General features: G+C 37.0%; 2 protein-coding genes across 4 annotated transcripts in view; both read right to left on the bottom strand.

The window, feature by feature from the left end:
• Positions 1–110: 110 nt before the first annotated feature.
• LOC110829378 (glutamate [NMDA] receptor subunit 1) lies at positions 111–3,479 on the bottom strand. Its single transcript, XM_022063039.2, has one exon. The coding sequence runs from the start codon at positions 3,386–3,388 to the stop codon at positions 1,550–1,552; it is 1,839 nt and encodes a 612-aa protein (XP_021918731.2). The 5' UTR covers positions 3,389–3,479; the 3' UTR covers positions 111–1,549.
• A 3,687-nt stretch (positions 3,480–7,166) lies between these two features.
• Positions 7,167–23,829, bottom strand: part of LOC110829385 (uncharacterized) — a 29,665-nt gene continuing 13,002 nt past the window's right edge. For 2 of the 3 annotated variants that reach the window (XM_022063049.2, XM_087343856.1), the window contains 6 exons: positions 19,655–20,200; positions 14,380–14,557; positions 13,647–13,746; positions 13,059–13,227; positions 11,496–11,653; positions 7,167–11,406 (listed from right to left, as the gene is read on the bottom strand). In XM_022063049.2, the coding sequence (XP_021918741.1) occupies positions 11,251–11,406; positions 11,496–11,653; positions 13,059–13,227; positions 13,647–13,746; positions 14,380–14,557; positions 19,655–20,200 (1,307 nt within the window). In that variant the 3' untranslated portion in view covers positions 7,167–11,250. The remainder of the gene's footprint in view (positions 11,407–11,495; positions 11,654–13,058; positions 13,228–13,646; positions 13,747–14,379; positions 14,558–19,654; positions 20,201–23,829) is intronic. The other variant, XM_087343859.1, reaches the window with a different exon arrangement.

Consider the following 23,829-nt stretch of genomic DNA (forward strand, 5'->3'; position numbering starts at 1 on the left):
ATATCAGGGGCAGAGCATGCATGTTAGCTCTGTTAGCCATGTTAATCTGGCTAACACATTGATAATTGAAAAATGGTAAGTATTCTGTTTTACTTTTATGGTTTGCTGGTACGCCATGCACTGAAAGACAGCAGAACTGATCATATAAAAAGCATCTTTAGCCAGCTTCAGCCAACAAGATTTAAATATCTAGTTGAGGCTTACAGTTGTGACAAGCGTAAGAAAAGTAACAGCTGGCAAATGATGCTTTTTATTTCATCCATTCTTTTATATTCCAGTGCATGGAGTACTACTGAACCATGAAAGAAAAACAAAAGTTTTTATTTATCATTTTTGGAAGTGTTAGCTGGGCTAACACAGCTGTCGTGTTTAACATGAATGCTGTGTCGCTGTTTCATATGCTTATGTTCCAAGAGGCCAGTTTTACATGGGTAGCAGTGGCAGACAGTGGATTACATGCATGACCTAATTATAATAACAAATAAGTTATTATCTTGTGTTTATTCATAACAGTAATTTACATTTAATAAAGTTATTGACATGTTCAAGTTCATAAGTTTCCACAGCCAGTGCCTAATGTATAAAGTTCTTCCAACATTTTCTCAAATGTTTCATTTGACACTTTACTAGATTTATTCTTATTCTTAAGATGCCACTGCCAATGTCCAATGTTTAAAATAATTTTCACGTGAAGAATCTATTTAAAAAGTTATCCCAGTGGAATTTAAATTATTAGAAAAAGTTTTTCAAAAAAAGAAATATGTGGGAAAATTTGTAATGCAAATTTGAATACCCCCTTCAATTTTGAAAAGTTGGCTCCCATATTAGTTGTACAAAATAAATGCTTTGAGAGACTTAAAAGTATACTGAACAAAAAAATAACGGCCTATCAGAGTATCATAATGATACCAGTCTACAAATGTTAAGAAACTTGAAAATAAAAAGATTAAAAGGAACCAACTGCAAACCTACACAGAAAATATCTTCAGTTTCTAAACTTGGATGAAAATTCTAGAGTTATGAAATCTTCTGAGGCAGTCAGCTACATCAATTTTGAGGAAAATTCTAGTATAATTTTTTTTACACAAAACAGGCTCTTAGTCAAGTTTTTTAATAATGGAATAAGTGTTATTATTATTCCATCTATTCACCGTTTTACAGGATATTTACTTCTATGTAACTGAGACAAACCTTGCCCCTGAGGTACATAGTGCAGCAGCTATTTCTGAAATACAGTTTGTTTTTAATGTGTTACATGTTGTGAGGGATGACAATATATTTTACATCAGTGTCTTTTGAACGATGTATGAAGATACCAAAATGGCGGTCTTCTGCAGTTCCCTGATGTCGTGTTCGCCCGGGATGTTGTTATTATTATTATTATTATTAATAATAATAATATTATTATTATTAATGATATCTTTAGCCATAAAATGTTAGGAGACATGAAGGTAGAGCTGTATGTGTGACAAGATGAATACAAGATTTTTGTCCATAGCACAGCATTTTGCCATCACATAGGCTAGATTCAAAATGTACTACTAGTACATTACTTTCTCTGTAGACTCTTCTCCAACAACAGAGTTATTAAACTTAGACCAAGACCAAGGAAAAGTAATAGGAAAGAAGCCTGCAGATGAGACAGTGAGAGGGGAACATACTCGTCTATGAAAACTGGTATTTCTCTAACCCCAGCTTTAATTCGTTTTTCAATTACGATTTCCTTAAACCATTTGTTAACCAATCCAGCTTCAAATGTGCTGGTCAGAGCCATGTTAACAGACTCTAGAAGTGGACTTCCTTTTGAGAGAAGCATCACGGTACTCAGCTGAAACAGATCCTCCCGGAAAGGGAATATTTCGTGCTTGGAACCGCGTTTTACTAGATCTTCGGAAAAAAACTCCACAAGTTTTCTCCCTGCGACAGTTACGAAGTTGTCTTTGCTGGATACGTAATCGAGGCATATTACAGGGTCAGATGTAAATCTTGGTTTCAGTTTGTCTAAAAAACTACTGGTGAAAAATTTGTCTATTGTGTCAGGGAAAGCGTACACTGAATTGGACTCATAAAGTTCGTCGGCATTGTCGATCTGGTGTTGCAGTCCTGGGTCTACGAGATAACTGGTGACGTATGTCTGGAACACAGTGTTCACGGCGAGTGAGTAGATCACCCAGGAGAAGAAGAACACACGCAGTGTGACTCTGTTTGGCATATCAGTACCCACACCGAGGAGAACTGCCCAGAAGCTGACCAAACTTTTGACGTAACTCCACAGTCCATCGCCTCCTCTGTATGAAAGCAAATTCATAACAAAGGCTGCAGCAGGTATGACAGTTAACAAAATAAACCAAACTGTTGGGGTGAACACCCGCACCATACTTAACCATCGGGGATACGGATTTGCCCTCGCAACAAACCATGTAAATCCATCTGATGAGTAAACTATTGTGTCATCAAACAAAAGATGGTCGTCTAGGTTTGCCAGTACGTGTCCGAATATCATGTCGGTTATACCGTACATTATTTCGCCTCTCAGTCCGGTCCACGTCCCGTTGGAGAGCTGCTGGCCTTTTCGCTCGGGTGCCATTGAAACGCTGAGGTTTAAGGTGACATTTATCTTTTCTGCCAAGTTTCGTATCAGTCTTATTTCCGAACCGTCAAGCGTGGAGTTATCATAAATAATAAATGGGTGAAATTTAAGCGTGGAAACTCTAAAGGGACACCCGTTAAGACGGTAGGGTATTTTTTGCTCAAAAATGGGAGAGTCGTTCAGGAAGCGGCCTGTTGAGTTGCCTGTGGACAGCCAGGTGTCCAGATGCACGACTTGACGTAATTCGCCACATCGGCCAGACGGCAGTCTGTAAGGATACCACGTGTAAACACCGACAGACGTGAAACTGATTGTGAGTAGAATGGGGAGTAGAACGACCAAGTTAAAGATATTCCACTTCCAAAATTCCTTCAAAATGCTCTTTAACATTTGATCATTGTTTTTAGCTTGATGTCCCTCCACAACAAGCACGAACTTTGCCCTGGAGTTCCAGGCCAGGAGGGACTCCAGTTGCTGGATCTGGCTCGCCACCTCGTCCCTGTGTCTTGCGATCAAGACGTAACTGCTGTGCTTGTCACTGTTTCTCGTGTCCCAGTCACGAGGGTCGCGCTTCGTGATTTTACTTAAAGCACGATACACAATAATCGGCCAGCTAACTTCCAAGTGCAGACGTTCTAGCAAGACGCCGCTAGTATCAGGCTGTGTATCTAACTGGGCGGAGTTCGTTATCTTGTCGGTATCTTCATCTTTCTGCGACATGTTATTGGCTGGCAGGGACACAACCAGTGTCCGACCAGTTTCAAAATACTTCTCACTTATCTTTAAAGCACAGTCCATCGCATGTTGATCAAGATGTTTTGTATCGTGCGTGTACAGAGAACCCAGGACCTCTTTCCTAAATGCCGCCAGTATCAGCAGTAGCCACGTTACCTGAGAAGATGAGGAGATTATTACGAACAGAAATCGTAACATTTTGTAGTTGTAGGTTTTAGGTTATCTGTATGTTATGGACATCATACAGTGTGTGTCTCTCATATCTAATGTTGTTTATTTGCCTGTACCCGTCTAATAAAAGGTAAACAAGTTCAATAGGAACTTACCAAGTCCACATTGAATGCCCTCGACCCATTTATGTTCTGTAGTGACCGGTTTCGATTCAAGATTCATAGGTCGGCTAACCTGAATTAGGTTTTAGTGATTTTCCATAATACGACCGGTGAGCTGGATATTTTTGCTGGAGGTTTACATGGTTTTCCTAGTTCTGCCAAGAGAAAGCCGAGGTAGTGCCTAAAGAATCCTTTCGAATCCTTTCCATTTCATCTTTCTGATATTCGACGGCATATACCGTATGGCCCTACCTATTGGTAATAGTTGATAAACAAACTAACAGATATAATCTACACTTACTTTCATACCTAGAATTTTTGTGGAATCATCTGCAGTGTTGAACTGTCTGCTATGTTGTGTACCACTTTTCGTTAAGATATGACAGCTTGACACTGAGGACATTGTGCGTGATGATTCTCGAATACAACGGTATAAATTATTTGAATATCCTTCAGTTCAGTGACAGTATAATGCTATATAGGCCTAAATTCGAATATTTATTTTAAACCCAGCAACTACAAGTAAAATCAGCAGTCGCGAATACCAAATCACCAAAACTCGGGGAATATAAAGAAAAATGTTTTACTATTTAACACAACGTCGGCATGATGATGATGATGATTATAATAATAATAATAATAATAAATAAGTGTAATTGTTGGGGGAATTTAATAATATTTCTTTTAGACCAGGATTCGCCACTGAAAATCAGAAGACAATATTACTAGGCGTCATAAAAATTACGCTCTACTGTCTGCCACAAAAAAACAAAAAAACATCGAGCATATTTATAACTGAAGTGTTAGGACAGTTACAAAAATAAGGAGTTTTCTCAGCGTAGCCGTCGGTATTTATGCCAACGTTCTGACTGTACCTCCAAACACCAATTACAAGTTAGCATTGAATTTTTCGGTTCCATGCTATTGAGTGACGTGTGTTGAATTCCTGTAGCTGAATAGACCATTTTACGAGCATGTATTTTATGTATTCCGTATGTAATGCAAAGTACATACGTAACGAGAGAGGTGGAAAGGTTAATTTAAGTTACCATTTACAGGTAGTGGAAATCTAGCTGAATGAATGCACATTAAAATATAGTTCTTTTCATACAGTTTTTAAGTTATAAGTAGGTCTTGCCGACTCCTTTATTTAGAATATTCAAGATTCCAGGGTGTACTTTTCTTAAATCTTCAGGGAAATGAACCTCTGAACTGTTCTAGTTCATATTTTTATAGTCTATGCAACCGATCTTGGCATTACAAAATTTAATAAACCACGAACTGAACTACATGTACTCCAAAACTAGCCAGGTGCCGGCTGAAAGATGAAGCCGCTAACTTAGGACCGAGAGCATGTTCATGTGCTGTTTGGTCAGGGCTATCGTACACCTCGTGGGACGCTGTATCATATGGACACCGAAAAACTAAGAGAATAAACCTGCTAGAATTTATTGCGTGCACAACAAAGTTTAATTGATGTCACCTGGGATTCCGAAGTGAAAAACCAGCGCTTAGCCACCTGAGCTACAGCATGATCCTGTAAGTGCTAATATACTGTGGGATTTATTATGTGTGACAATCAAATCGATCATTTGTGTCCGACCTGTCCGCAGTTTTGTGTTGTTTCTCCGTCAGAGCACGCGATGAAACCATTAATGAGAATGAGTTTTTGGTATATGATCTGTAGGTGTAACATTACGACTTAATTATATGGTGATATAAATGTCTCATATTGATTAATGAAGACCTAAAATGTAAATGAATATAGCAATATTAAATTATTATGGTAATAAATCGTTATAATTAGAACATTTGTTGTGAACTTAATCAAAATTAATTAAAAATAATATCGTACGTAAAGAATTTGTTTGAAATTTGGATGTACATTTATATCAAATTATATTTCGTTTTTGAAACTACTGATGTATCTGTGACACTTCGTAACATGTGAAGCTTATTTCTAATTCAAAATGTATTGAGTAAATCTGTTACGAGGCCTCTGTAATGGCGAAGCTTTTTTGTATTTGAATTATTAATCCTTTCGTGACATATTCCATGGAAATTGAAATGTAAGACTAAATATCTTAACTTCTGTGACGGGTTGACTCGAATATGCATGTCTCATAACCACGCAGTATATTTTATTAATTGCTAATACTACTCACTGACTGTACAGAAAGATATGAATCTGTAGTACCTATTCCAAATAAATTTAAAATCAGAAAAGAACAAGAGAGTGGCACTTAGAAAGGCTAATTAAAAATAAGCTGTATACTGTTTTAGTAAGTAGATAGAACGTTTGTACTAGTTCTAATAGTCATACGTTACTGATCAGAAGATCATAGTACCATAAAGTGATGTGGCTGGTATAAAATGCATTAAGGCCGAAACCATGCGTTGGGGAAGGCAGTGAAAGCCCTTTAGAAGGTTAATACTAAACAGACAAAGAAGTATGTCCAGAAGTTGTCTTTATCCTTTGCATCATTTATTTAAATTGCGTGTTAACGTACTATAAAAGCACTTATATTATGAAGTAACACGGCAATATTTCGTAAATGAAAAGTTTCGTTATAACCATGGTTTTTATACAAAGCATATGGCTGTACTACAGTATAGGATAGGATAGGATTTTCTAATGCCTAAAAAAGTTGAATAAATGTTCAGAACGAAGGGGTTCTTATGGTTTTCTCTGCCGCACTAAAACATATGCCGGTTTGTGATAGACCTATTTATGCCACAGCGTAATAGTTAGCAAATCTGTTTTGTGTTCTTGAGTTCTAGAGTTTGAGTTTGACTCAGTCTTAAAGTACAACAGACATCCGTTATTATTTCCCTAAAAATTGATGCTTATTGTGTACTCTGGACTTCAGTAATAATTTGTCTTTATTATTGTATCAAATTCATTCGTTTTGCAGACATTTTCGTCTACCTGCTTTCCAATGATCGATATTCGATCACTGCGCACATGAAACACCTTTGCTCTTTCTTTTCTGCATTTTATGTACATTTTGGAAACTTCCCATTACTTTGTAATGTCGGTCAGTCTGTCTGCAATTGACAGTGTCCGAAGTACCCTACTAGCTTCGAATATGCTCGATATGGTAGATCTGTACCGAATGTTGTTTGGCCGTTATCTTGTTTGTTATAGGTAGTGGAATAGAAGTTACCCTTGTTACTGACTGAGTTACTGCTACGAGCACCGCCGTCGTTGTATTGCTAATCTTCGACTGATAGATGTCGTTCAGTTTCCATAACTAGCACTGGGCTGATCAGTGTCATTTGTGTTGCACATCTGTATGTATGAAGTGGCGCGAAAGACAGAAACGTTTCCGTGTATGTTAGTAGTGGTTGGAACAAATTCCCGCAGAGAAATTATTTTATTTGTGATGTGTAAAGTTGGGCACATAAATGAACAGGACATTTCTAAATGTCCTCGTTGAATATTTGAAGTACATGGTAGATTCTGGCACCTATATTGTGGGAAAGTGGAAGGAAGCAAACAGATTCAATTATCATGATATTCAGCTTTATTTTTTGAAAACTATGTGTGATGATAAGATGAGTTACAAACCTAACAGTAACTTAACAAGTAATCTACACTTTGGACTTAAAAGATGAACAGGTGTAACAAGGCCAAGGCCCCATGGCCAAAATATGGTGGTGGGGTTTGCAATCTACATAAGTCTCTGCCTGTGTGCTTTTTAAAACTGTAGTTTCAGTCGTTTTTGATCATGTGTCAACAAATGTACACCTGAAAGTAAGTAACCTGGAATATTTCTTATGCCTTCCATTTCATGTTTATATTCATTTTAATGTTTATATTCATTTTTGTCTGATTTCTGGGTTTGCCACATGTAAAATAGCATTATTATTTTAATTAAAATTTTCACAAAAAGTGTTGCATTACTATTGCCTTTGTGATCATAACACTAAGTTTGTCATGGTAATTCTGATACAATTCAATGTATATGCTACTTTGACTTTTGTCATTCATGCATTCTGTCTTGTTATTTAAATATGAATACATTTAATCTAAATGCACTGTAGCATAATCTTAGTATTGTGGTCTGAGAGTTCTAAGTTGTGTTATTATCCTTGTGTAATCAGAAGTTGGAGAACCCTGGCTTGCCAGTTTCCCTGTCAGTACTCTTTCTGCCCATATAAAATGCCTGTCATAGTGAAATACTACATTTCTGTGAGTGTTGTGTAATGAAACATCTGTGAAGTATTATGTGTATTTCAAAGGGGTAGTAAATGTCATGTCTTCTTTCATAGTACAGATAGTATATGTTGATATTTCTTGTAAAATACTCAGAGAAATTCTTCTTCTTTACAACTTTCTCATAAGCACAAAAATTGTTCTCAACATAATCTATTATATTTAATAGTAATGCACTTTTTATTAGTCATGCAGACTTGAAGCTGTTTTGTTGTATCTTGTCTTATCACATTAGCAGAGTTTGATAAATCTATATGTAAATTAATCTTCCTTGCAGAATGAAATGAAATACTTAAGATTCCTGATTTAAAACTGATAAGCGGGCAATGAAGAAAACACTCCTTTTGATTCTCTTATGTGTTTCTACAAATGTCTATTCTCCTACAATATATTATTGCGAAATTTGATATTGGGAACAGTGTCTGAATGTAGTTCATTTAATGGACACATTTCTGGATCTTGTTGTCTAAGAAAAACTCTTATTACTCAGGAGTTTCAAATTAATTGGCAAAACTTTTATTATTACACATGATAATCAGAAATGTTTCAGAAAAAGTTTTAAACATCATTTTGTATTAAATCTCATAGACCCGACATCAATTATATTATTACAAAATTGCACAATATAGGCTTTGAACAGACTGCTAATCTGCACCTTGCACATTGTTCCCATTATAATCAAGAGTTCCAAAGAAGTCAAGTCAAAGTACTACCTTTCATAAATTGGGATTAACAATAAACATTTCGGTTTCTTATCATAAAAACTGTAGTGAATAAAATATTTCATCTTATATATCCAAATTTGAAAATCATTTGCTTATATAAAGTCTTTATACTGTCAGTAAAAGGGTAAAAATAATTTATTGTTTGTTAAGATTTATTTCTCTAAGCTAATGATATTGATTCACTTTTGTAACTTTTTGACTAATGTGAAACATATGATATTTGCTTCACACTTCTCATGCTAGTAATATTCTCGGTCTCTTAATAAAATTCTAGAATATAAACAATACACAAAAGATACAAATTTAAGTTTTGAAATCAAGTTGAGTGGAATAGCGATGGAAATCCATATGACTTCCCTATCAGCTAATAGGATACAGTACAGTTTTTGATTAAATTGTGAAAAAGAATTAAAATGCTACAGATGAAGAAGGCATGCCTTTATGCTACCCACTATAAGTGACTATGAGATTTGAGGTTTTCATGGCAGTACTTGGAATGTGATCTTCTGGGTCATGACACCATGTAGTCATGTACGTGGTTATCAGAATTTTGTTTCAGAGGAACCTGTTACCTTAATCATAATGCAGAATATTACATTCCAAATGTGAGTGTTACATACAACACTGAGCTGCTAACCAATTATATCCCAGTTTCTTGTTTGTGTAAGAGGACATGAGCTTCAGCAAATAATCTGAATTTCCAAGTCCTGCGTATTACAAGTAGATTACAAGGTTGTATCATCGGTCATAAATATATTAACTGTTTTACTCTTGTGTATCTAATGATGATGTGTGGGTGTCACAAAATATGTAGGGACTACTTAATGGGCCTCATCAGTCTTTATAATTACCATCTTCATGGATGGATCAGAATGCTTGTTTACGAGTGATGGAATGTTATGGACCACATGTCCAGTAAGACCATATCACAGTTCATCAGGACATTCTTCAGGACAGAAATATATCTGATTGATAGAAAAATTTTAATATGTTAAGCATTGAAACTTGGGAGTCCCTTTTTCTGTGTGATACAAGCCAGGATACAAGATATCACAACAGATGTAGAATAATTGCAATGAGGGAAAATACTACTGTTATTCAGTCATCATAACTGTTTTCTATAAATAATCTCTGTAACTGATACATAATATGCTAATCTAAATCATTATTGATTGTTGCTGAAGTGAAAAGTGACAGGTTTTTTAATGACCCATCTATTTGGAGGATCAAAACAGCAGATGTTTAGTTGCAAGAATTATTCATATTTGAACTGTTGTATTTCCCTTAATCTGAACTGTACTCCATATGGAAAGTACAAGGTTAGTTTAAAAGAAACCTATGCTGAGGATGAATACAAGTAGACTATATTATTCAACATGATCTGTTGAGTGGAGTGTCAGTTTGACATGAAAATGGTACAATAATTACTTGTCTTGCCATTGAAAAAGAAACATGGTTGCAAAATTCCAAATAGGATAAGTGCCAAAGTAATACTGATTATATTAATAGATTCAAAGACTTCATCACAGGATGCAGTCAGTCTGTGAAAGAGTACATATTTATATAAATGTGTGCATGCACACACAAGGGGGGGGGGGGGGGAGAGAGACAGAGAGAGACCATAGACTGGTATAGCCTGTGTTGAAAACTTGACATCGAAACAATGGTATGTTGTGTTTACAAGTATCACAGGTCCACAGTTATGATGTCTGTATCCTACATACATCTCAGATTCTCATGGTGTGAAGATGGTTGTCTTCTGGGTAGTTGCACTATTTCATTGCCCTGATGATGGAGGCAGCAAGCACCTCTGAAACATTGGTAAACTTCTACCAGACTATATTGTGCAAAAACCCAGAAGACAGAAATCTTCATACTTGCCATCATAAGAACCTGAAATCTCACTCTTGTGGAGTGGTTTTCATTTCTGTAATTTGTAACTGGTTCAGTCAACCAAAGGAGAGTTTAAAGGTGAATAGTGAATATTCTCTTTACACTGCAATTATGCTAGACTTCAGTTGTTTGAGGTAGATTTAAAATACACAACTTTTGAAAACTGAGTTTATGCCTGTCTTTAGGTGATTGGTTTCCATGTCACACATATTTGTTATTGTTTGTGTTTATAGTATTAAAGGAGTGGTTAGGATCAACCTGTAGCATTTTGAATACTAAACTTATATGCTAACTAACAGCTATAAGTTATCTTTGCCACAAATATTGAAAATAAAAACAATAACAAATGTATGTTAGAATAATGACAACCAGTTGCTTGAAACTGAGAGTTATGTGTATTAAGTATACCTTAGACAATGGACAGTTTCTAACATTTTGGCATTGTGAATCAGCCATTGTCACAGACATTTAGAGAATTCACAAATTCTCATGTGGGAATGTCCTAAAGCAGGATATTTCACAAAACCATGTTCTACAGGGACTTACTGTTAGAACATGGGCTCAGTGACATGAGGTAGACTGGAGGAAAGATTTGGAAGACACATCATTATGTTCTGTCCAAATGGCACTTGCCTGTTGGTTCTACAACACACACTTTGGTCTCAGTATAGATAAAGTTCACTTCACCAAAGGTACACAGATATTCACTTTCTGCTCCCTGCTTTATTTTCAGAACTGTTTTAATAATTTTATGTGTTACACCATGACTTTGTCTATCCATGGTACAAATTTCTGTATGTTTGTATAAACCCCTGGAAGATGTTCTCTTCCACAGCCAATTCCCCATGACACCAGTCCAATTAGAACCTTATGACCATCCATTGTTGTTGTCAGTGGGCCTCCAGAGTCACCCTGAAAGTGGTAATACAGTAAAGAAATGTACCCCAGAAAACAAACGCAGAATATGATGAATAAAAATAAAATAGGAAAGAAATATTCACCTGACAGCTGTCCCTGCCACCTTCCTTGAATCCTGCACACAGGAACACATCATGTATGGTTTCCCGCCGTCCAGCAGCTCGAAACCAACGTTGACATCGGTCATTGGATATTACTTCAACATCCACTTCCTGCAGTACAGTTGGTACAGTTGACACCCCTGAAAGCATGTAAAAGTCAGCTGCTTTTCATGAAACTTCCATTTGTGACCCTTCCAAAGAAGAGCCCCTAGGTCATCAGACAGTATTCTTTCTATTGCTGTAGGTGGTAATGCCTGAAATATTGAGACATTATTGAGATAAAGAGAAGAATGTGATGAAATCTACTCCATTGTTGGTTACTCCACCACAACTTTGGGATCATTGTTGGCAGGAAGTGTGTGTGCTAAGAACAACTAGTGTCCCATCATTTATTTAGCAAAAATGGACTTGAGTATAATGTACTGTATAGCAAATGAGGAAGTAAATGGAGTTCAAATTTGATTATATCTATATTTTCATCAATACAACTACATTTAATATTTTGAACCAGTGATATTTCAACTGTTTAGTTATCATCAAATCTCTATTATATGATGTGCCATTTACTGCACACTCCAAATCTTGCTGGTACACCCTATATGTCCTATATGTCCTATATTTCTCACTCTATATATATTTCTTTTATTATTATTTATGGTATTTAGCAGCCCCAGTAGTCCCATCTGTCTGGACTGATTCTTCATGAAGCAAGTGTGTATTTTTGTTATTGAGGCAGTAGTGCTCAGTAGTTTTCAATTCTTCAGAACATTACAGATCTGAAAGACATTTTCTGTGGATGTGGTCTGTGGTCTGGATTTACCCACCATGAAAACCTCAAATATCAAAATCTGGGGATAAGGAAATAATCACAGTTAACATAAGATGTTATAACTTAAACAGTAATCAGTTGCAGTGCCAGTTGAGGAATTTGTTGTTTATATTTAATTTCTTGTTGCAGGGAACTAATAAGCTATAGCAACACACCACTGAGTAATGATGGTATGAGTGGCCTGTGTCTGCTGTTTTTCCTGGAACAAAGAATTTCAAATTCTGATGCTAGTAAGTGAAGATGTAGCCTTTTGTTTTTAATGTATACACATAGATTTAATTAACTCCAATTCTGTATCACCTTCTCACGATATTTTGAGATGCAAGAGACACCTCTTGCCTCCTTTAACTAGAATTTAGGAAGGGAAAGGCATCTGCTCCTTTGCCCCTGGAGTTTGAGTATGTTTTTCATGTTGTTTGCTATATTTCATACCTCACTGACCTTGATAATTTAAAATTGTTAGTGTGGACCCCAACACCAACTTCCATCAAAATCAGGTCAATAGATTTCTGAAGATGAAGCAGGCAGATATATTTCCTTTATATATGTCCAATTCATGTAAAGAATGCATAATGGTCTTGTATTTCTCGATGCATTAATGAAGTTTAATTTTTTCTATAAACATTATAACTTGATTAATAAACTATTTTTGTTCCATAAAAACAAGTAATCAAATAAGTAAGTGTATTAGAGGTCAAAACAATCTATGTACTAACCATGACGAGTTCTGCCCCAGCCTGCAACAGTGGCTGTCTTGCCCACAAGTTTCACATTGGTGTCAGGCAAGCACACAGGGATGATGTGCTGTTTGAACATCACTGCCTTGTCCAGTTTCACAAGAGCCACATCATTGCGGAAGTCTGTTGGACTATATTGTGGGTGTACCTGTATCAAAGGAAGTGTCAAAAAACAAACATAAATTTGATTGGTTAACTAGTGCATCGAGCCAGCGTAGCTCATACAGTATAGTGACTGGCTATACAAACTGGATGACCAGGATTCGATCCCCGATGGGGCAGAGGATTTTTCCTCTTGCCTCTGTGTCCAGACCGGTTCTGGAGACCACCAAGCCTCCTATCCATTGGGTACCAGGGTCATTTCCTGGGGGGGTAAAGTGCGGCCAGAGCATGATGCTGACCACTCATCCCCATCTAGTGCTGAGGTCAAGAATGAGTAGAAGCTATCCACACACACACCCCCCCCCCCCCCCCAAGTGCCTACATGGCATATAGTGGGACAGATTTACTTTGATTTTTAATTAGTGCATCATTCTGAACTGTTTTAATCATTTAAATAAGACTAACCTCTTTACGCTCCACACCATACTCCTCATGGTGGAGTCTCTCTGTCTGGTCTCTCACATCCCACTCTCCAAGACGCACTCTCAGGTTGCCGTTTGTGGTGCTGCAAAGACCACAGTATTCTCACTTACACTTAACCCATGTAAACCTAACATAGCACAAGAGCAAAGTGGGACTTGGTGAAGATTTCCAAAAGATAATCTTAAAAGAAGGAAGGAAGATGGCTGTCTTTTGTGTTGTTGCAACATGTAGTCTGATAGAATTTTACTGTCATTTCACAAGTTCTTGCTGCCTCCATCATCAGGGTGATCACCCTGATAAACGAGGCAGAAAGCACCTTTAAAACACTGGTAAAATTCCTACCGGATTGCATGGTGCAACAACCCAGAAGACAGCCAACTTCATACTTGCCACCATGAGAGCCTCAAATCTCAGTAAAAGAAGGAATAGTTGATCATGAAGAAATTAAGTTTTTAGGTGCTAAATTATTATGAAGGAATTGGAGCTTGATAAGATTTACAAAAACAGTCACATTATGTAAGAACTAATGTGCACATCAGTGAAAAATATTATTTTTGAATTTTATAAATAAAGCTCAGATTCTGTTTGCTGGTTTTTATTTAATTCTGTGGTTTATAAGATACCAGACTACATTTAAAGTAAATGTTCAGAAATATTTGAAATGTGGGACATTTAGCCAACAGGACATTTTGAATAGAATGCTTTCATTACTTACGTGGCAACACAATGAGCAGCTGTCACAATCCACCTGTTGTTGAGCAATGCACCCCCACAGGATAGTTTCTTGGACAAGAAACCAGTCTTGATGAGTGCTACTTGCCATGGATGGCTACCAAAGTTAGAATTGTGACCACCCACTATGCGGTTACTTCGTGTATACATCTCTCCACAAGCTGAAACAGTGTAATTTTCAATTAAAAAGTAGCTCCAACTATAAATTCAGTTGAATAATATTTTTCACCAGCATGGTGCAGATAAAGGGCGTGGGATTTTCAAGTGAAGAACTCAAGTCTCTGTCTAATAAAACAGAATGTATTGGAATTAAATGTCACTTTTTATGCTGAATATATTGAACTGTAATATATACAGAGTGTTTAAATTATATAATATTTGAAGCTTTCATGGCAACTAAAAGTGATAAAATCTTCTCAAAAGATCAGCTGAGTCAATGTAAAAGAGAAGTCCAATATTTTGGATATCATTTGTGTCCTGTGTTTGCGTTTCCACAGGGAATAACATTATCTGATGATGCAGACAGGAATTTTCTCAAAAACACAAAAATTTAGTTGGTGAATCTCAAGAGAAGAGAGAACTTGGGAGATGTATGAATAAGGGGAATGAACCAAAATGTTCAGCACTTAATTCCTGCTATTTGATGTATTCAAAGTCAGTTCCATCCATGTCTCATCCTCACACACTGCTTCTCTTTGACATAATATTGTTAACACAACACATGTTATCTCATCTCTTCAGAGAACTGTTACTGTGATTATAAGAGTTTATGTATTTACAAAGAAGACAATCTGCTAAGGTACCAAAATTCAAAACAATATTTAATGTCCATACACCTTGCAAACTGAAGAAAGTACTGGATATTGTGTCTGTTAATGAACTTTCTCAGTGAGAAGAAAAACTTTCACTGAGAAAAGCCTGGAGATTTGGTGGTTAATGATGAATTGTAGATATTAAAATTGACTCATGTTTTAACACAAGGAGCAGTTTGTGATTATAAATTTAAATGTAAATAGTAAGTCGCGTGAAACTGGAAAATAAGGATAGAAAATGGATTTAGGTCTTATTTATACAGAATTAATGTTGGATTAGGTTTACTGGAAAACCTGAATCAAGATATGATACTTTGCATTAATGTTAAATTTTAAAAGGAACCATATCCTGCAGTGGGACAGAGTTTTTTTCTAAGAAGAATGTATAATTACCCCCCCCTATATTTTTTAAGCGTGTTTTTCTCATGTCTAAGCAAAAACCCATTACCCTTCCTTTTCTTTTTCTTACATATCATTGTGTACAATAAATTGCCACTTTACTCAGTAGTACAGTGCACACCCCCTAATATTATTTCCTCTCATATTTTGGTAAAAAGTTCATGCTAAAATAATTTTAAATACCACTCCATTTTTTCCTCTCAGCTCAAAAGTAGATTGTAACAATTTCAATGTTTAATTATTCACTGATTGGCAAAACTCACAATATTTTCATTTGATGCATATTTTTTTTATATTAAATTATCTTCCCATCCATATGCTGTTTCTTTCACTCTTCAAGTTGTAAGAGATCACCTTCACATCCAATCCCCTGTTTGTGCAGCCGTATGTTTACGTGCATTGTGAAGCAACAAGTTTAACAAATGCACTGTCAGTTTCACTATTATCATGCATCATCCTCATTGTTGTCACATTCCCTCCAATTTCCATGTCAGTTGCAGATAGTGCAAGCTGTGTTTTGGTACAGTGTCATGAAAGTGTGCCAACGTGATGGTAACTAACTAGTACAGAAGAATATGTACAAAGTGCATCTTATATTCACACATTCTGAACATTTCTACTGTGTATTTTAGTGCATTCATTTGGTCTTTGACTAAGTCAGAGTCAGATTTTTGTCACAGTAAATAATTCAGTATTAAAGTGTCTCTGCACGTACAGGATCAACAAAGGACATCCAGTAAAATCTGTCCATTGTGAAAAGATTTCTTGATTGCATCAGTATTATAAATCTGTGACATGCATGAGACAGAATACGTCTAACATAAAACAATATTGCTTTTACTGATACTTTGAATTCTTTGTAATGTGACGAATGTTTGACCCCACAAATAACTTTGTCATTAATTTGAATTTAATATTTTAAAAAGTGAATACCACAAACATGCCACAAGTCACTCACAATTTGTGTGAATTATTACTGAAAGAATTTCAATAAACGATTCTATAAAATTAAAAGCAAATAACACATCTTGAATTAATTTTTGTGCTAACACTGGTCAGTTTCTCAGTTCATAACATAAAATCATACACAGTGGTTTGTCATCGGTACTAAACAGCAAAATGAAAGTTTGTTGTCGTGAAACAGAAGGTGTGTTATGTTTCAGCCAGTATCAATTTCAGTAAACAGGTAGCTAACAGGCACTTCATGAAATAAAGCATTTGTGTTTGATACAGTTAAGTGAAATACAAATGTGTAAAGAACTGTATGTAGGAGAAACAAACATTGTGGTTAAGTAATTGGAACTTTTGTTTCATTGTTCATGAGGTTCATTTTTCATGTCATCTAGAAAAAATATCCTTACCGACATTTTCTATGATTTTCTTCAGTCTCTCCAGATGAATGTCAAGAATGTACCTTAACCCCTTGCCACCGAAATCTGATGCTACTGTACCAGTTAATTGAAATGCTCTTTCCTACACTACATTTCAGAATGTGATTATCTGCCGGGAACATTTGAATGTTGCTGCATGAGGCCTGGCAAGGGGTTAAATGCTACTGGATTTTATTCCCATCAAACCAATCATAACCATCATTTCATTTATAATTTCATGCTTTATGTCAATGATAAAAAACTGCACTCTAAGGGATTCTGTGAATGAATTCATCTAATAAAGAATATGAAAGTTGATTATTCTCCCAGCTAATATTTTAACTTGGAGTTCTGATCAAAGGGAATTGTAAGCAAAGTCATTGAATGCTTTGTAATTGTGGATGATTTTTAAGTCAAAGCAGATGAGGTCATGAGAACAGTGGATTCTGCTACATGCCTTGTGAATCTAAACTCTCTATTGTTATTATTCCCTGTATTTGGATTTAAAAATGTGTGTTTTTGAACTAACATACAAAGAAAAAGATTTTGAAAATGTAGTGATTACCGAGTGGCTTTCCATTTTTCTGTGTCACCATTTGTTACCGACTTAACAGGAGACAGACTGTGGGTGGGAGTTGCCAGACCATTTGTCACACATACAATTAACAGCAGTAAAAATTTTGCCAGTTGTAAGGTTCTCGGAGTTCAAGCACACATTATTGTAAAGCAATTGTGCTACAAAGCAGTGAAATATAGATAATTAGCTATGAAAATAATAAGTAACTCCATGGAACAAAGCCTTTTCTAAGAGCCTGATAATTGCCGAGCTGATCGATTTCTTGCCATTTATGGAATCCAAAATATTCTTTAATATCTGCAAAGTTTTGACTCAATTATAAACAGTTTCTGGCTCTGGTCCTGGTATTCAGCATTGTTTGCTTTGATCTGTATAATATAATTAAGATTTAAAATGCCTTATCTGCTGCTATCACAAAAACTACAAGATTGATTCAGCTGCTGGCTTTATGTTAGTCCATGAAGTAATCTGTTCATTGCAATTGAAGCAAAGGAATGCAAAGTGCTTGTGCAGTGCCATTAGAGAAAACATGAAATATGTATCCATTTCTATGTACATTCCACGCTTAAAAAACTGCATGTAGCAAGCGGTCAAACTGCAGCCATGTTGGTACAAACATTCACCAACTTTTATGGAACCCAAAAGTTCCTTTCCACTAACAGCCCACCTTGTGTCACTAACCTGAACCAGATAAATTCAGTCCATATTGTCACTCCTTATTACTCAGAAAGTCTTTTTAATATTATCCTCTCGTATACATGTTGGTTTACCAAGTGTTCTATTCCTTTCAGGGTGTCTAACTAGTAATTGTGTATGCATTTTTAATTTATTCCATGAATGCTTCCTGCCCCGCTCTTCTTAAACATCCTGAATCTGTATTCTTCCCACGGGGTGGAAGGCAAAGTTCACGCCCACACAAAACTGGATGTATGTTACTTGATGCATAAATAAAGTTAGTTACTCTCGGAACTGAATAAAGCCAGCTAGCTATGAAGGCATGGTGTACATGGTCTGAGTTTGTTTGATTTTTGAGACTATCAGATGAAGAAACGTCATCAGCTGTCTCAAAACAGCTGAAGGCTACCACCAACAGCAGAAGTTATATGTGCTATTGAAATACAACAAAAGTGTTTAGAAAAAACAGTGTGGAAAGGTTTAATCTCTTTTATAACACAGTGGAATCTGTCTTGGCATCCACACTGGAAGGTACGCATTCTTTTCAGCCATGTGTCTGATGAATACTACAATGCATATTAAACCTGTCTTAGATGACTGCTCACACATGACCATGACGATAACTTAGTGCAGTGTCTGTTTTATTATGCCTAAGATAGTTTTGTGAAATTAGAGAATTGACAACATTTCTATTTCTGGTATATGTATTTTCCCAAGAAGGTGTGCTATATATCCTGAATCTTAAACTTTTGAATGACAGTATGCTCCTTGATTTGTATCTTAATACACGTTCAGGATGGTATCTAACTTACTTTCTAACAATAATACGTCAAGATTTCATGTTACCGGAGCCGTGCCTGCCATTCAGAATAGTTTTGAGCTAGTTCCATTTCCATCCCAGTCATCTATGATCCATCTTAAAGTTTTTTTCCGTTTGATCCTTGGTCTTCTAAGTGACCATTTTCCATTTACCAGCATTCAGTCTTGAAGTGTGACGTATGTAACTCCTATGTAGTCTGTATTTGATATCTGTTTATTGAGCTATTTTAAACAGTGCTGAGCTTGTGCTACATCTGAATCTGACATTATTTTAGGTACTAAATATTAGATTGGAGTGACTTAGGAAAACTATAGAAACCTTGGTATAGATAGTACCTGACAAGATCCAAAGTGCATGCCTCCTGAATATGAATAAAAATTGTAATCATTACATTATATAGTTAATTAATAAACTTTGCAATAATCTTTCATGTTAAAGATCTTCTGGGGCACTGTGATAAAATAATAGCATATCCCCCTTGTCTTAACAGCTGTAAGCTGACTGTGAGTGATCCTTCCAAAAGTGTTGGTCCAAATGTCGCAGTATTGTCAGAGCGTCTGTCTGTCAGTTGGTGTGGTGCTCAGTGCAATATCACAGAATCGTACCCCTGTTGCTGCCCGGGGGAGACACATGGCTGGGCGGCAGAATTGGGCGAACTGTGGGCCGCTGTAAGACGTCGGGTGACTGCGACTCTATGGGCGGTCTGTTGACAGGTGTCGCCCCTCCGACGTGCGGGTGATCGAATTCTGGCTTTATTGGCCCCACGTAGCCTGGCCTCACATAGACGATGTCTGGGTTGCTCTGTGGAGGCTGATTCGGGCGGTTGTACACGTGGTGGTTGTGATCTGGTGGGATTGGAGTTGGGCGGTTGTACACGTGGTGGTTGTTGAGATCGGGCGGAGGAACAGTGGGGCGGTTGTACACGTGGTGGTTGTGGTCTTGTGGGAGTGGAGTTGGGCGGTTGTACACGTGGTGGTTATTGAGATCGGGCGGAGTTGTGGTGGGTCGGTTGTACACGTGGTGGTTGTTGAAATGGTTGCTTGGGGGGTAGCTGTAGTAGATGTGCGGTCGGTTGATGCTTCCTGCTACGTTGTTCCCATACTCCAGGTCGTTGTTACCGCTCTGGTGGTAGTTCAATAGGAACTGCAGTGCTGGACACAGTAGGTAAAGCTTTGTTCCTCTTTTCTAATTCTACAAAACAACTGTTTTTTTCGAAACCGTTGTTCCATATTCGGATAATTCTAGCCACAGTGTCTGAATTGTTTTAAGTATTACAGAAAATATTATGTTGTCCTTCCAGGAACACTGACAGAGCGTGCTGATAATAACTAAACATTCGGTGCTGGCATTTTGTTAACAGAGAGATGAAGCTTACTTGCTCAACAGGATTTAATGTAGATCCTGAAAAATATCCCTTTAAGAATCCGTCATTGTAGAGTGTCCAGCTGTTACGTGCAATGACATGTATAGACTACTTCCGAAATAAAGAGAGATAAACGTTTATATGAAAAACTGGACGAAACTTTCAAAAACGTACACAACACAAAAACGCTTGTGTTAATTTTTATGTAATTTTGTTCTTTTATTTATAACATGACGTCACTAATTTACACCTTTTACGGAAATATTAATCAGTGATGTCCCACTGCCTCATTTAAGGCTTTGGAATGAAAGTTACTACAAAATTTAAACCACAGCGCCAAAAAATATCTTTTTATAGTGAAAAGACGAATTCATCTTCCCGTAGAGACATTTATGACCTTCGTACCAGGAAGTGGTTAAACATTCAGGTCAGATGCTTCATAAATTTGCTAAACCACCCTTTCCTTGGATAAATCGGTCGCTTCTCATTTTGTACCTCTGTTCATGCGCAGGATGACGGGATGACATGCAAATCGTCTGACGTTGGAGACCTGAATACTGAAGGGTGAAAGTCAGAAGAATTGGACTTGCTGCTGTATTTATGTAAGTTGACTAGTTTCTTTTATGTTAGTCGCACGTAGAAAGAAATCGTTTATGATTCAGATCAATATAATCAGTGACCAAGTTTGCGTTGATTAGAACTGCAAGTGCATGTTTTCGTGAGTTAATAGTCACGTGTTTCTTTGTGCAATCCTGTTACCATCACCGGAGGCTAAACAAAGGGCAATACGCTAGGTTCAGTACGGAGCATTTCGGTAGTTTGCCACGTTCTACACAGGCAGGCTAGACCTTGCACATAAAATACTCAATTACTTGAGCGAGAAGCAGACCGTGCCAGTCCACGACGTTGCGAAACAGCAAGAACGTACTGCTGAAACGTGCGATAAGTAAGTATTTGCAAGGGCAGAGTCGTAATTTGCACCTCTCTCTCTGCGTGCCATACGCCTTTATTCTTTTCGGCCACTTCATAGCAGAGGAACTTAATCGCTAGGTGGCAGGTAGTAGGACACTGGAACAAGCTCACTAGCAATAAAAATCTGGTTGGGTTTACTGGGGAAGTGATCAGTATATGACAGTGCTGTAGATGCGTATTCAGGAGGTATTCAGTTCGAATTTCAGCCGGGCTATTGATTGAAGTTTTCGTGATTTTCTTCAGTATCTCCAGGCGAATTTCGGAATTCTACACTGAAAGGTACGGCGACTGCCTCTTCTCAAATAATTTACTTATTCACCATTTATGATCAGCTTCTATGGACCGTCGCGCTGCATACGTTAACACTTCTGTTTCATCTTGGGGAAGTCCCGTGTTCGAGTCTCGGCTCGGAGACCGGATATCCTGAGCATGCAGTGGTTTTCCTTAGGCATATTCAGTGAGAGTGCCAAGACTGTTTCCTTCTACTCCATTACTCCAGCTATTCTACCATCGATAGTATGTCCCATTCAATTCATAACGTTAAAATTGTACATGAGAAAAAACAGGTTGGGTAATATGTACTTTGTTCGGTAGGCCGCTAGCCTTCACCCACCTTGTTAGAAGACTTTAGGTTTATTTTTACCTCAAAGGATTTTTAAATCCCTCCCTCTCAAACAACTCAGGATAGTAGGCCTACATTGTATACAAATTGAAAGCTCCTCGTAGTTGCCCGGCACCTAAAAGTTGGCTCTCAGTATGGGGGCGAAGTTTGGGTTGAGTACAATACGAAAGTTTCTATTTGAATGTAACTGTTCCTGATTTTCTTTCGTGGCAAATTCCTAGACTGGCGTTGCTCTTGTTTGTGCGGAAATGGAGAAACTGCCCATCCTGCACTGACAAGTGAGTTCCGTGTTGCCGTGTCGTTAAGTGACAGAAGTTTAGCAATAAGTAGTGACAATTTTCCTGCCATTGTTGCGTAACAAACAGCTGTAGCGGGACCGTTCTAGACGCGGTAACAATGCAGTCCTGAAGTGAAAGCTCAACTCTCACTCCAAAGATGGGTCGACATTGACCTCAATTGCAACAATTTTAATAATTTACCTCATGTGACATTTTGTTTGCGCTAGAAATTCGTCAACGAGGAAAGAATGAGTGGACCATTTTGTGCGTAATATGTCAGTTAAACCTAGTTACCTTCTACGTCTCTTCCACAATAATTCCATTTAGTCCTTCCCCCTTTTTTCCTTGGGACATATTCATAAGTTTAAAAATAGTTTTGTTTGCATCCTGGCTACACGTTAAAAGATGACTGTCTTCTGGAATATTGCACTGTGTCTTGTAGAAATTTGTGAATCGTATAGGCTATGTTTAACGGCATTCGATAGTGGTAATAATAATAATTTGTTTTAACAAGTAGGTATATTAGCTGTGCTTTAGTCATGAAAATGTAGCACAAGGCAAATAAGACGAAAAGAAATAAGTGTAAATTACAATTTCTGCATTAAAATTTATTAATAAGTATTTGATGTTTTGGGTATTAAAAGTTTAACCAGAAAGTGTACAACTGAAAGAAGATGCATTCTGTTCATTAGCTTTTTAGAGAAGACATTGCAACCTATGTCGCTTTACATTAACATTTGTTAGCTTCCATTTATGCAAAAAGAATGCACAAAAGTTAAAAAATAAGTACAACAAGTTTAAACACGTTTATGCCATCCTCCGAGTCATAAAACTATTTTTTTTAAAATTTCCTGTTTTAGATTTGTGTACATTCAGGCATTAACAAAACGAGTAAAAATAATATATCCTATTCCTGAAGAGCTTTATAACCGTGTCACTAGTTTGTTTGTCTTGCAGCTGCATGGAATTTACATTAAATGATTTGTAAGACATGAACAATTTACTTTGCTTGCTTGTTTTAAACGCGCTGATTGTCATATGACAACTTACAAGGAACAATAAGCTATTACAAAGTTGTTACAAATTACTTAATAAATTGTAAAACGGGAATTATTTTTGTTTAAACTACGAACGTGTGAAACATGTCTCCATGTAATTTTTTTCTGGGAGGGGCTGAGAGAGGTGTCTTAGCGTGATTTGCATGTTGAAGTTAATCGAGTAATCAAAATCCCTGGTGAAAATTACCCTGACAATGAACGGGCCATGACGGTCAAATTCCATGGCCGCCAAGGTCACTGCTCTAATATGTTCGAATATCTCGTTGTGGAGAAACGAACGTAACAGCCAAGTGGCTACCATTCCTGCTTCGTAATCGGGAGGTTCCGGTTTTAAATCTCGGCGTAGAGACTACTGTGCTCACTGAGGCTTTCGTGTTTTTCGTTAACTTAGACCAAGACCGCTTCCTTCCACATCAGAAAAGAATACAGTATATAAATAAAACTGATGCGTGTTTCACATTCATGCTTTCAGCGAAACCAAGATTGT

Source organism: Zootermopsis nevadensis, unplaced genomic scaffold (assembly GCF_977971745.1).
Source record: "Zootermopsis nevadensis isolate Lab colony 2312 unplaced genomic scaffold, Znev_1.0 Znev_ptg000001l, whole genome shotgun sequence".
Taxonomy (NCBI): Eukaryota; Metazoa; Arthropoda; class Insecta; order Blattodea; family Termopsidae; genus Zootermopsis; species Zootermopsis nevadensis.

Excerpts from the sequence above, each read along its gene's own strand:
- LOC110829378 (XM_022063039.2), bottom strand. The coding sequence starts at position 3,388 with ATGGACTGTGCTTTAAAGATAAGTGAGAAGTATTTTGAAACTGGTCGG.